Source organism: Plecotus auritus (genome assembly GCF_963455305.1).
Source record: "Plecotus auritus genome assembly, chromosome: 2".
Taxonomy (NCBI): Eukaryota; Metazoa; Chordata; class Mammalia; order Chiroptera; family Vespertilionidae; genus Plecotus; species Plecotus auritus.
Genome location: NC_137771.1, coordinates 168,136,139 through 168,151,203, shown reverse-complemented (window position 1 = coordinate 168,151,203; position 15,065 = coordinate 168,136,139). Strand labels below are relative to the sequence as shown.

Below are 15,065 nucleotides of genomic sequence, written 5' to 3'. Positions count from 1 at the left end.
CAGAGAAAGTTAAATGCCATATAATACCACTTACATATGAAATATAAAAAAAACAAAATAAGTTGACAAACTTATAACTATAGAGAACATTTTGATGGTTGCCAGATAGTAGGAGGGTTGGGGAATTCGGGAGAAAGGGGAAGAGATTAATATAGTACAAATTGATAATTACAAAGCAGTCATGGGGATGTAAAGTATACTAGGTGTACCGGTTAATAATGCGGATTTTGTAATCAAAGAAAACACTATTAACTTCAAGAGAAACATCAAAAGTGCTTTATTCAAAGTAATGTCCATCGATAGCTACACATTTCCACCATCTTTCAGGTAATTTGTGGATACCGTCCCAATAGAACCTTCCTTGTTTTGAGGCAAACCATTCAGAGACCCAAATTTCCACTTTGTACGTTTTGAAGTGCTGCTCAGAAAGTGCGTGTGCCATTGATTGGAACAAGTGGTAATCTGAAGGAGCAAGGTCTGGTGAATATGGTGGGTGCATTAATACTTCCCAGGCAAGATCTTTTAATGTGTCTTTAACTGGTTTTAAAGTGTGTGATGGTGCATCATCATGAAGCAAAATTACTTTGTCATGTCTTCTGGAACATTCTGGTTGTGGTTTAAATTGATTATTTGTTGTCGGTAGTGATCAGTATAATGGTTTCACCTGGTTTTAGAAGCTCATAATTTTTCTGCAAGTTGTTTTTAAGTTTGACATGCATCTTCACCCAATAATGCTTGTAACTGTTGGTCTTCAAACTTTTTCGGTTGACCTGGATGTTCTTTGTCTTTCACATCGAAATCAACACTTTTAAAGCATTTAAACCAGTGTTCACAAGTATCTTGAGATGGAGCATGTTCACCATAAGCTTCCCGAAGTATATGATAACTTTAAGCAGCACTTTTCTTCAAAATAAAGTAATGAATTAAAACTTCCTGCAAATGTTTTTTTTTTGCACAAAATTCGACGTTTTTAAGTGTAAAAATATATATGATGTTAACACCTTCAGAAAATTTGACATATGAAGTTTTGAAGCTTGCTGTCAATACAACAAAATAGCATACATATCAAATTGCATATATATCAACATATGTGTAACTCCATCTATTGAAAAAAATCTGCATTATTTACTGGTACACCTAGTAGCATAAGAAATACAGGCAATAATATTTTAATATCTACATATGGTGTCAGATGTGTACTAGATTTATCAGGACAATCACTTAGTAAGTTATATAAATATCTAATCACTATGTTGTACACCTGAGACTAATATTATAGGTCAACTGTAATTGAAAAATAAAAAGTTATTTTTAAAAATAGAAAGAGTCCAAATCTGAAATTTAATGTTAACATTAAACATGGCTGAAAGCTAACAATTTTGAAGGGAAAGAGAATATATTCAATTTTTGATGTTAAAATTCTTGTAATAGACAATGAAATGGGAATCTCACATAGATTTTGAAACAGTGCTGAAAAAGATGAAATGTTAAATAAAAACTTGCAAACAAACTATAAGTTCACATACATGTAAAAGGTAATGAACAGCATAAAAATAAATGTATAAAAATGGTAACTTTTGTTATGTGTATTTTACCACAATAAAATTTTAAAAAAGAGATCGACCTAAGATGGCTATTATGGAATTGGAAACCACCCAACTCCCAATCCCCTGCCTACAGAATCTAAGCAGGAGGTTGCTAACCCAGAACACTATATGAAACATCCTTTATAGAACAGATGGGTGCTCTAGTTTTTAAAAAATGATAAAAGCAAAATTTGGCAAGTAAACCTTTGGCTGATTTCTTTGTTTGTTATTGTTAAAGACTTCTAGGCTCTGTATAACCATATCCAGTTGTCTAGTAATTTAATGCCTGGCTGTGGCTACTGACCTTTTAAGGATGATATTGAGCCTATAGGGGAAGATGAGAAAAACAAACAAGAAGGATGATGGCTAAGTGCATGGAACAAACAGCAGAGACAAGTGACCTCAAATGCTTTTGGCTAGAGACACTGCTGTGCTTTATTGGAGAATATTTTGATGATGTATGTGGAGCTGTTATTAATGTTAGAGCTAACAGTGATAAGACATCAATATGGACTATTGAATGTGAAAACAGAGAAACTGTTACACATATAGGGAGAGTATACAAGAAAGATGTGATTGGTTATCAGTCCCATGCAGACACAGCTACTAAGAGGGCTCCACCACTAAAAACGGGTTTGTTGTTTAAGAAGATACCTTCTGAGTATTCTCATAAGAGACTGCATCAAGCTATTGAGATTTGGGAGCTGAACCAAAACCTCTTCAAAAGCAGAGTTGACTGCATTTAAATTTGATTTCCATGTAAATGTTGCTAAGATATAAGAGATGTCTCATTTGCCTTTGTCATACTCCATGTGAAGACAAAGCCCTGTCTTCACTCTGAGGCCCAACGTCTGGCAGGAGACAGTCTTTAAAATAATAAGAAATGGGAAAAGCTTTGTCAAAAGCTATGAAGAAGATAAACATGGGAACTATGAAATTTCTTAATAGGATACTTGACCAAATTATATAGATAAGAGATTTTTTACTAAGAAAATGATATCTGATTTGAGACTTATTAATAAGACATTAATAATGAGAAAAAGAAAGAGGTTATTCCATGCAGAGGAGTGAGAAATATACAAAAGTTCTGCAAATATAAGAAGCTAAATGAAGCCCTTGCTGGTTTGGCTCAGTGGATAGAATGTAGGCCTACAAACTGAAGGCTCCTGGGTTTGATTTTGGTCAAGGACACGTACCTTGGCTGCAGGTTCGATCCTCGATCCCCAGCCCTAATGTGGGTGCGTGCGGGAGGCAACCAGTCAATGTGTCTCTCATGTTGATGTTTCTCTGTCTCTCTCCTTCCCTTTCACTCTCTCTTTTAAAAAAAAATCAATGAAAAAATATCTTCGGTGAGGATTAACAACAACAAACAAAATTAAACATGGGGGGGATAAGGACACATATGTAATAACTTAATTAATAAAGAAGGGAAAAAAAGCAGCAGCAGCTAACTGAAGATTTGTGGGTCCAAAGCATAGAATGAGGGAAAATCATTTTTATACCTATCATCATTTACAATGAGTATGTGTAGCAAGGAAGACAGAGTTCATCAATTTCAAGTGTATGTTTTATTGTCCATGTAAAGGAGTGGACAGCACAACTCTTATAGCAATGTTTTCTATTTGTTCCCATTGCCGACAACATAACGGGAAATTTTTTAAAAAGTAAAAGAGGGCCTCCATCTTATCTGCCTCCAACATCCTATCCTGCTCTTTTGTATTGACTGATGAAGTAGTCCAATAATACTTTTATGTACCATTTTCCTTTAGACTAGCAGATGGCCACATAGTACACTGTACATTTTTTTCATAACAGCTGCTTTTGCTTAGGGAAATAGCAGGAATGTGATCCATTTTGTTTGTTCTGATTCTCTAAACATCAGGTGCTACCTTTAAAATCTCTTGGATGTTCTCAGTGTTCTCTTCACTTTTCCAGTTTAGTTTTCATTATTGAACTTAATTACATTTCTGTAATTCTAGCAAAACAATAGTCCACATAAAGAATATTTACCATCTAAAAATACTGATGTCAATTATTTATAACTAGAGGCCCAGTACACGAAATTCGAGGGAGGGGTGTTCCTCAGCCCAGCCTGCACCCTCTCCAATCTGGGACCCCTCGAGGGATGTCCGACTGCCCATTTAAGCCCGATCCCAGTGGCCTAAACGGGCAGTCGGACATCTCTCTCACAATCCAGGACTGCTGGCTCCCAACTGTTCACCTGCCTGCCTTTCTGATTGCCCCTAACTGCTTCTGCCTGCCAGCCTGATCACCCCCTAACCACTCCCCTGCCAGCCTGATTGATGCCTAATTGATCCTCTGCCAGCCTGTTTGCCCCTAAGTGCCCTCCCCTGCTGGCCTAATCACCCACAACTGCCCTCTCTTGTAGGCCTGGTCCCTCCCAACTGCCCTCCCCTGCTGGCCATCTTGTGGTGGCCATCTTGTGTCCAAATGGGGGCAGGATCTTTGACCACATGGGGGCAGTCATCTTGTGTGTTTGAGTGATGGTCAATCTGCATATTACTCTTTTATGAGATAGGATAGAGGCCTGGTGCACGAGTGGGGGCCAGCTGGTTTGCCCTGAAGGGTGTCCCGGATCAGGGTGGGGGTTCCCTTGGGGCGTGGGGCGGCCTGGGTGAGGGGCCTATGGTGGTTTGCAGGCTGGGCATGCCCTCTGGCAACCCAAGCGGAGGCCCTGGTATCTGGGGTTTATTTATCTTTACAATTGAAACTTTGTAGCCTGAAGTGGAGCCAAGCCTTCTGCTTGCTTGGTGGCGGCAGCCATTTCTGTTGGGACTTATGTATATTCTATAATTGAAACTTTGTAGCCTTAAGCAGTGGCCTGGGCTGGCCAGGGCTGCAGAAGCTTGGCTTCCTCCATCACCGCAGGCAACCCTAGCCTCCTGCTCTTTCCAGCTCCGTGGCTGCTGCCATTTCTGTTTGGTTTTATGTATCTTCTATCATTGAAACTTTGTAGCCTTGAGTGGAGGCCTAGGCCGGCAAGGGCAGGCGGAAAGCTTGGCTTCCTCCATTGCCGGGGAAACCCATGCCTCCCACCTGCTCTCTGTGGTGGTAGCCATCTTGGTTGGATTTATTTGCATATTCCCTCCTGATTGGCTGGTGGGCGTGACTTGTGGGTGTAGCGGAGTGATGGTTAATTTGCATATTACTCTTTTATTAGATAGGATGCCCTCCAGTATTCTAACTGTAATGAACAGATTTGAAAATAGTTAGTGGTATTCTCAACATGCATAACTTACTTGCTTTGTGTCAGATCAACTACAATGAGATCTTTCTCCAGAAGAACTACGACTGCATAGGGTTCTTGAAATTCTACAAGTTAAAAAAAAAAAAAGAAAAAGTTTTCATATTTCTCATTCTATAAAATCACCAAACTTACACTTCCTTTATCTGCTGTACAAATTATTTAAATGATTTGAGAAGACCAAAATATGAGCCCAAGTAAGAAGTATGAAGAGTACATTAAAAAACATATAGGTTGTATTTCTAAAACTTAACGTTTATGACCATTACAGGAAACAAGAAAAAAATGAGAAGTTGCATAGCATAGAGTTAAATATATCTCAAAAATAATAAGGTGTTGATAGTAGATTATTTGAGGAGAGTGAGTCTGTCATCTCCCCCTCATAAACACTTATTCTTCTATAACCTTACATTTTAGATTTAATTTCCTGCCTGTAAGGAGATATACTAAAGAAACAGTAGTTCTGCTTTTCTGATCTATGATACATATTTATTTCCCTATGAGATCAACACTAATACTAAAAAATTTACTTTCTATTCAGTGTGATTTAACATGTTTTTAAAGATTGCCTACTATGTGCCAAATGGTATACACCTCAAAAAAGCAGAGAATCTAAGCATAGTCTAGGATTTTTCAAGTTCTTAAAATTCAACTCGTTCTTTCTCTATTCATCCCTTCCTTTCTTCAATATGTTCTAGAAACTTTGTAAGAACAAAGGACATATGGAGAATAAAGTTGACAAGGTCCATGTTCTCATGGAGTTTACACTCTAGGGATGTATACAGACCATGAACAAGTAATGTAAGCTATAAAAAATAACATGGATAATTATATAAGAAATTACTGTGGTTGGTGTGGGAGCACTAATTTAGTTGTAGTGGTCAGGGAAGACATTGCTTTTCATCTATAATAAAGAATAAGGGAAAGCCACAGTTAAAGGGTTATTCTCAATGGAAAGGAAAGGTTTTTACAAAAACATTTTACATACATGATATTTGATTCTCAGTAGCTAGAGCAGATATCAATATTTTTCTATTTCATAGGGAAAATTGAGGTCCAAAATGGTTACAAGATTGGGACTAGTTTACAAAGCTAGTGACAGAGCTGAAATTTTAACCCAGAATTCCCGACTCTAAATTCCATCCTGCTTTCATTATACCAGCAGTTTCTACTGGCCAGTTTAGTATTTAATCCTAAATTGAACAATCACTTGGCAGTAATTTCGTCCACAGTATTCTAGTCTTGGATGGAAAACTGGAATAGATGGCTTTCACAGTCCTTCCAGTCCTGAGAAGCTATAGAAACTATTCGTAAGACATATGCTGTAAGAGAAAAACTAAACCAAAACTCCTAAAACTCAGAAGGAGCATGCCATTGTTTGGGTGCCTATCTATGTGACAGTATGCAGTCATACTGCTTGCTACTCAAACTGTTCTCAAACTGAGGCTATTTCCCCCTTCTGTCTTATTTCTTGAAGTTATTTTTCAACATTGTTTCAATACTTCTGGGTTGTTTTATTTTTTGTTTTGTTTTTCAATTGGAAGAACATTGGGGTTTTATGCTACTAATTTCTTTTTCTTCTCTCCCCTCTTTAGGAAAATCATCTGTTGAAAAGCACAGATTATTTTTAGGAGACTACATAAGAATTTTAGTAATAGTGGTTGCCTCTGGAAGGGCAGAGAGAGAAAATTTTCATTATATACTGTTGTGTATTGAAGGGTACTTTTCTGGCACTTTCATGTATTATTTTAATTAGAAATAGTTAATAAAGTACATTTATATTTTACTGAATAAAGTTAAACTATTTCTCCTAACCCTTGACCAAAAAAAGCTCCATCCTCATTACCACTTCTCTGAAAAGCAGATATATATGTGGCTTAGAAGTTGATTAGATTTGGTTGCAATACATTTATAATTTATTTAATATTTCTAGAAATTGTCCTAAAATTCCTAAAATGTACAGAAATTTTTATATAAACACACACATAGTTTGATTTTTGCAACCACACATTTTGAGTTTTTATTATTGGCATACACATCTTCTTTCTCTAGGCTCTTTAATTGGGAGGAATTTTCATAAACTCAGTTTTTGGTCCTCTGTTCTTTCTTCCTTTCTTTATCATTCATTCTCATAACTTCAAAGAACATCTATATTCTGATGTTCATAAATAAATATTAAAGATTTTTCCTGTTCTCTAAACAACTCCATAATCAGACTTATCTTTCTCTCCTTCAAAAAACTATTACTGAATATGTAACCACTATTCTTAAAATTTGTTATCTTTGACTCATTTGCCATGTCACTCCTAATCCAATTGTTGACCAAATTCAGTGCATTTTCCTCTTTCAATTCCTACAGGCAGTTCTTTGTTTCATATCTTGACCATTTTAAAGCACATTATCACAAAAGCCTCCCAGCTGGAATCTGGAATTTTTTAGATTTCAGTGTCTCTCTTTCTTCAAACCCACAAACTCCTTTTGGATAAATCATACTAAAACACTGCTTTCTTTCATTTTAGTATTTCCTCACAATTCCTCTGTAGCTCCCTATTTTCAAATACCTCCAAAGGCTTTCAATTATTTGTCTAAATTGACCTCATGCTAACCTCACAATTTCTAAAACATTTACTCAATATTCTTTTTCAAGACTCAAGTCATTCTTCAAAGCCTACCTAAATCCTTTTTCCACAAACCTTTGCATGAATAGTTCAGTCACCGACTATCTGACTAGCCTGAAATTAGTATAATTTAAAAACTTAAGATGTCATATTTTTTAAACTTAAGTCATAATTACCTCCCTTATCTGACCATATTTTATATAATTTGACCACCAGAGATCAGTTTCATACTTCATCAGTATTCCCAACAAGTTCTTATAGTATTGAGGCCATAGAAGCATCCCATAAATATTTGTTAACAACACAGGTAATTTATCCATCCCCAGCAATTCTAGAAATAAAGTGCCACTTTGTCATCTCCTATCTACTTAACCCATCTTTAAAACATGAAACTAAAGAATAAAACAAATTAATATGTATGATAAAACTCACAACTTATCTTCTTAGTTTATAAAGCACATTCACTTTAGCCTTTCAATAATCATTTGGAATCAATATTATTATTTTCTTTCTACAAGTGATAAATGAAACTCAAACATAAAGTGACAACTTATCCAAGGTCACATAGCTAGAAAATGGCAGAGGTAAAATCATAAACCCAAATATTCTGCACGTCTAAGTCTCCAAGTCCAGTGTTCTTTCCCCCATATCTATATGTGGGGATGTATATATACACTATGTTTTAATCATAAACTCACAGTTCCTTTTTTATGTTTCACCCTTTTAAATGTTTAGATTTCATTATTAAAATATTTCATTATTATTAGATTCCATTATATAATTTACATATAGTTTAATTTTTATGTTTACAAGAAGTCTTTAAATTTGGGCTGATAAAAATATATAAGCACCTCTCCTCCTGAAGATCCTTCAGACAATTATTCTCAAAATTGAAATAAATCACTAACCACACATCAGCAATCCCAGAGTAATCAGAGGTGCTGCAGTTGCATCTGAAGCAAAGCCAGATGTGAAACAGATGCAGCACCACCAGAGTTACAGATCACTGATATTAGGTAAGTGCTTTAACTTTGATTGGCTTTAGAATGGGATGGGTGGAGCTGGTCTAGGAGAGGCTATTAGGAGACCTCAATTTCCCCAAGTGATTTCACCCTGGACCCCTATAGGACCCTCCCAGCTCAGCTTCCACCATCCTTATCAAAGTTTAAAGCACTTACCTGATATTGAACCTGAAACTCCAGCACTGCTGCACTACATCTGTTTTACTTCCAGTTCGTCAAGTAGGTACAGTTGCAGAACCTGCTCCAGCCCCTGTAGCTCACAGTGTTGTACCACAGTAGATGTCAGCTGTCAAAACTAAAAATATTTAAGCTTAATTTTGTTAGGAATTTATTTCAAAAAATGATTTTTCAACATAAATAGTTCCATTTTAGATACTTACCATTCGGATAGGGTGTTTCACATAAAGTTAGAAATTCAACAATAGGATGATCCATTTCAAGTACTGTAATTGCTTTTCCATGCATGATGGTTAAACTTGGTCTTCTGCAAGCTTTGTCATAGGAGAGTCCACCAGAAAATATTATAAATGGTTCGCTATATAGGAAAAAAAGTTAGTAAGACTGAGAAGTCCTTTCAGATGACACAATGTCACAGGATTGAGCCAATAAACTTGGTGGAGAGCTTATATAATGTAATTACACAGGAGAACAAAAGTCTTTCCTGTCCCAAAATATCTCACCCAACAATTTACTATTTTTCCATTTCCCTTTTACTGAATATACATTCTCACCATTAAAATTATTAATGAATCAGTCTTAAGATGTTGAGGTGGGGGAAAGGGAAAGGCAGTGAGGTAGGAGGGAGGTGAAGGGGTCACTGACTCAAAAAGACATTTTCACATATAGTATTAGTTGGTTCCCATACTTTAAATCACTAAATATAGGCTATGTTAGTTTTTTTTCACATTAACCAGTTTGCATGTTGGGTCCCAAATCTCAAAAAGAAAAAAGAGGCAAGTTTCAATATGAAATAAAATGTGACAGTGGCAAACCCAAAATGGTAGGAAGTAACATGAAAATTCTATGCAATGGAGTTTCTGTGGAAAAAGGTTATGATAAACAGACGGAGAAAACTAATGTGTAAGGGAAAAATAATTCACCAAAAAGAAATGTGATCTTATTCTTAATTTTACTTAGTGCCAGCCAGTTCTATTTATCTTATAAAATTAACGTCAAACAATTTTTTAATTCTCTGTTAATTGCAAGATACAATTAGATAATAGAGTGGGAATGAGATGACTATATGATATTATAGCTATTAGAAAGTTATTACATAGCTTCATAATTTTTCACTTTTCTTCAATACCTATATCTCTAATATATGTATATAAAAGAAAATAAGTGATGATAAGAAGTATTTTCAATAAGTAAATATCAAACAAAAAATACTCTTGTTAAATTTTTTTTTAAAAGAGCTAAGTACTTTTAGTGTACTAAATTCTTTGAGAATACATGCTTCTCTAAATAATTCACTTCCATCCCTCCAATAAACTGAAGGAATTACTTATTTCTAGAAATCACTTTATAAAACTTCCCTTTCTCTTCTGGTTTGTACTGTACATAGTATCAAACATTACCAATAGGACATTTGCTAATTTTATGCTGGCTGTATACAACAACAACAAAAAAACTTTAAAAAGTTGCCATCAAAGCCTATATATAAAATACCTGTACTAATTTTTATTTATAATTCTGTCAATATTTTGACAAAACTATTTGAGTTGTAAGCTACACAAGCAATAATGCTCTAATTTATTTTCCTTGAGTCCTGCATCAATTGACTTGAGTTAGTTTTTCCCCAGTAATTTGACATAGTAAATTACTCACCTACTAATAGTGGTAGTAAGAAACATTTTTGTTCTTTCTATGAATTACACATATATTATTAAGAAGATTTCTCCAGATTTAAAAATAATTTCTAATGAAATGAGTATGGGTTTCTGTATCTTTGTTTGTTGGTTGCTTTATTTCACATCAGGGATCATGACTTGGAGAACATAGTACCTTTTCATACATATTGACCTTAATGTCTGTTCCAAATATTGATAAAGGCCATAACTATCTATTTCCATGTAAAAGTGAATTTACTCTCATCTCCTAGTACTAATCTAAACATAGATCAGAAGCAATTTACTCTCCCTCTTTTTTGTAAGCACATTGCAAAATGTCCTTTCTTCTAAAAAAAATTGTATTTATTTATTTTCCCATCACCATTTTGCTCCCTATACCCTCCCTCAACTTCAACCACCTCCCCTGTCCTTTTTAATATTGAAAGAGAGCAAATCATTTTTGCTTTCATTATGACTCTGCATCAGAAAATACTGGGTATAAACTTAATTATACATGTACTTCTTTGTAAACTACTGAATGATTGAATAAAAAGTTATTTACTCAGGAAAATGCTCAGGGAACCACTCATAGATAATTGCATTAGAAACTTAATTATCACAGTAAATCCTCATAAGTATTACCCTCATTTTATTAATAAGGTTAAATAACTAAGCAGAAAAACCCAAAAGAAAACTGAGGTCTGTCAGACTTCTAAACCTATTCTCCTAAACAGTGGTCTGTAGTGCCTGTAGTAATAAATAGCTACAATTTACTGAATGATTACCATGTACATCCTATATAATAAAAGCCTAATATGCAAATCGACCAAACCGCTGAACAACCGGTGGAACAACTGGTCGCTATGACGTGCACTGACCACCAGGGAGCAGACACTCAATGCAGGAGCTTCCCCCAGCCCACAGGCCCCAGGCCAGGCATGGCGGGTGCCAGCGGGAGGCCCCCGATTGCCCCACTGGTCACCCCACAGAGGGAGGCGACCAGCGGCAGTGGCGGGGGGCAGGGCCAGTGAGCGGGTGGCGCCAGGCTGGCCAAGGCAGGTGCCAGCAGGGGCCCCCAATTTCCCCGCCAGTGGCCCCACAGATTGGCCCTGATCACCAGCCATGTCTAGGGACCCTACCCATGCACTAATTTCATGCACCAGGCCTCTAGTTGGTAATATATTAGCATATACTGTGCTGTGTGTATATATAAAGTAAAATTTATGTAATCCTCAAAACCCTATAATTCTTAGCCCTGATGAGGAAAGTATTATCAGCCCCATTTTATAGATGAGGAGTCTGGGATTAATGCAGATTAAATAACTTGTTAGCTTAAAGCAGCTAGTGCATGGAAGGACAAAGATTCAAATCCAGACTCCAAAGTCCATGTTTTTCATTTCTAGTCTAATGTTTCTCAAACTGTAGAATACAACTTAATAGGTGTTTGGCAAAATAAAAATAAAAATAAAAATGTTCTTAATAATTTGACACTTGCAAACCATATCTGCCCTTTGAAATTTTATAATTCATGCCACATGTTAAAGATTCTGAGAAATCATAGAGTAAAGAATCCAATTTACTTTTATATAACCCAGAATTTCTCAGATTTCTTAAATTTATTTGATTATAGATTCCTTTCTTCCATGAATACAATCATTGATTAAAAGGGGCACATTTGGTAAATGCTGTACCATACTAGTAAATATCTTCTTTTACTAATACAAATGCATCCTGGATTATTATAAAGGAAATTAAAATTCATATAATTTACAGTGTTTTTGTACATAAGGAAAACATTAACAAAACTTAAAAATTATCAATGCACACAACTTGGGTAAATTTCAAAGGCATTATGTTGGTGAAAGCAGCTAGGCTCCCTTGGCCAGGATGGCTCAGTTGGTTGGAGCATCATCCCATACACTGAAAGGTCTTGGGTTTGATTCTGATCAGGGCACATACCCAGGTTTCAGGTTCAATCCCTGGTCGTGACACATACGGAAGGCAACCAATCGATGTTTCACTCTCACACTGATGTTTCTCTCTATCTTCCTCTCTAAGATCAATTTTAAAAAAAAGCTAGATGCAAAAGGATACATAATATATAACTGCATTTATATGACATCTCGAAAAGCTAAAACCATAGAGATGGAGAACAGATCAGTGGTTGCCAGAAGTTAGGAGTTGGGGAAAGGTGTGACTATATAAGGAATAGCATGAGAGTTTTGGGAGTGGGAAATGCTATCTATTGTTATTGTGATGGTGATTTTGAGAATTTATACATATGTTAAAATCCATAGACCCACACCAAAAGAAAAAAAGTCTATTTAACTGTATAATTTGAAATATAATAAAGAAAAAAGCATTAACATGTTGCTTCAATGAAGGCAACAGGATTAACAATAAATTGTGTAACATAATACTAATTCAACTATAATATTCATTAAGTATTTATGATGTTCCAGGTATTGCGTGAAGAACTTGACAAGTATTTTTTAGTTTAATCCTTATAATACCCCAATGAGAGAGCTACTATTATTATTCCTACTTAACAGATGGGTATACTGGGCCTGGAGAACTTAACTACACATGAAGTCTATCAATAGGTGGCCATAAAAGGAAGAGATTAAAACAGTAGCAGAAAGTAATTTTTATTTAACCACAGAGAACCTGATAATAGTAGCGGTACAGAGATCAATATTTCTATTTTTGAAGGGTATAAAACTATTATGCCTAGAGGCCATCATGGCTGGAGTGCCAGTAGGGAAATTGGTGATTGGGGACCAACAATTTCTGAGCAGAATGATTATTCATCCCTAGAAATGTAAAGCAAGTCTGTGAACAGGCTGGTCTCAGATTAAAGTAAGCAGAAAATATACTCCTTACATCTGCTACCTATGCAGTCCTTTATAAGGCCCTATTGCTACAGCATAAGTAGTAGAGCTTTTCTTAAAGTTCCTGCTCTTGTCACAGCCATCCCAATTTTTTATTTCACGAAGTTTCTACTTTATACCAGAACTAGAGGCCCGGTGCACGAAATTTGTGTACTGGGGGGCGGGGTCCCTCAGTCCAGCCTGCACCCTTTTGCAGTCCTGGAGCCCTCGGGGAGCAGGCCTGAGCCGGCAGTTGGACATCCTTAGCACTGCCACAGAGGCGGGAGAGGATCCCGCCACTGCTGCTGCGCTTGTCAGCCGTGAGCTGTCAGCCCGGCTTCTGGCTGAGTGGTGCTCCCCCTGTGGGAATGCACTGATCACCAGGGGGCAACTCCTACGTTTAGCGTCTGCCCCTGGTGGTCAGTGCGTATCATAGTGACCAGTCATTCCACCATTCGGTCTATTTGTATAATACCTTTTTATTATATAGGACTAGAGGCCTGGTACACGAAATTCATGCACCAGGGGAGGGGGTCCCCTCAGCCAAGCCTGCACCCTCTCCAATCCGGGACCCCTCAGGGGAGGTCCGACTGCCGGTTTCGGCCCGATCCTAGAAATCAGACCAAAACCGGAAGTTGGACATCCCTCTCACAATCTGGGACCACTGGCTCCTAAATGTTCACCTGCCTGCCTGGCTGATCGCCCCTAACTGCCCCGCCACCAGCCTAATCACCCCTAACCGCCTCTGCCTGCCAGTCTGATTGCCCATAACTGCCCCCCCTGCCAGCCTGGTCACTCCTAACTGCCCCCCCCACCGCCCTAGTTGCCCCTTACTGTCCCCCCTCTGCCGGCCTGGTCACCACTCACAGCCCCCCTCTACCATCCTGGTCACCCCTCACTGTCCCCCCTGCTGGCCTGGTCACCCCACGCAACCTGCTGGTCAGCCATTTGGTTGTCCCTCGCTAACCCCCCTGCCGGCCTGGTCACCCCACACAGTCTGCTGGTCAGTCGTTTGGTCGTCCCTTGCTAACCCATGCCTACTGTTCGGTTGTTACTGTGAGGGCGTCATGATCAATTTGCATATTACCCTTTTATTAGTATAGATGTTTTATAGAAGCTTTATATATATATATATATATATATAAATAAAATATATATACATAAGCTAACTGGTTAAAATTATCACAATTTTTATACTATTAAGTCTTTATAATAGTAGGTATAAACAAACATTAAATATACCTATGATGCCAAGAAAACATTCTAGTGTGAGCATATAAGTAATACAAGATAGGATTATCCTATTTAGGGTAAAAATAAAATTAAAGTTTAAGCAAGATTTGGAATTATGATAATTCTGGATGAATATATTGCCACTAAAAATTATTGCAAGTAAAAAGAACATTGTTGATGTATAGGATATGGCTACTATATACACACAAGAGAATTTTAAGTATTCTTTAATTTTCTATATATTAAAATTTAATACTGCTGGTGGGAATGCAGACTGGTGCAGCTACTGTGGAGAACAGTATGGAGTTTCCTCAAAAAACTAAAAATGGAACTCCCATTTGACCCAGTGATCCCACGTCTGATAATATATCCCAAGAAACTAGAAACACGAATCAGAAAGGATATATGTACCCCTGTGTTCATAGCAGCACAATTCACCATAGCTAAGATTTGGAAATAGCCTAAGTGCCCATCAGCAGATGAGTGGATTAAAAAACTGTGGTACATCTACACAACGGAGTACGCTGTGGTAAAAAAGGAGTTCTTACCATTTGCAACAACATGGATGGAGATGGAGAGCATTATGCTAAGTGAAATAAGCCAGGCAGAGAAAGATAAATATCACATGATCTCACTCATTTG

The 15,065-nt window shown here is 37.0% G+C and overlaps 1 protein-coding gene and 1 pseudogene across 2 annotated transcripts in view; one reads left to right on the top strand and one right to left on the bottom strand.

Moving 5' to 3' along the window:
- Positions 1 to 15,065, bottom strand: part of STXBP5L (syntaxin binding protein 5L) — a 228,629-nt gene that overhangs the window by 129,578 nt on the left and 83,986 nt on the right. The window contains 2 exon segments of the mRNA XM_080656813.1: positions 4,847 to 4,919; positions 8,872 to 9,026. Of these exon segments, the coding sequence (XP_080512939.1) occupies positions 4,847 to 4,919; positions 8,872 to 9,026 (228 nt within the window).
- LOC308242448 (eukaryotic translation initiation factor 4E-like) lies at positions 1,630 to 2,232 on the top strand (annotated as a pseudogene). The gene has a single exon. The product of its transcript is annotated as a eukaryotic translation initiation factor 4E-like (transcript).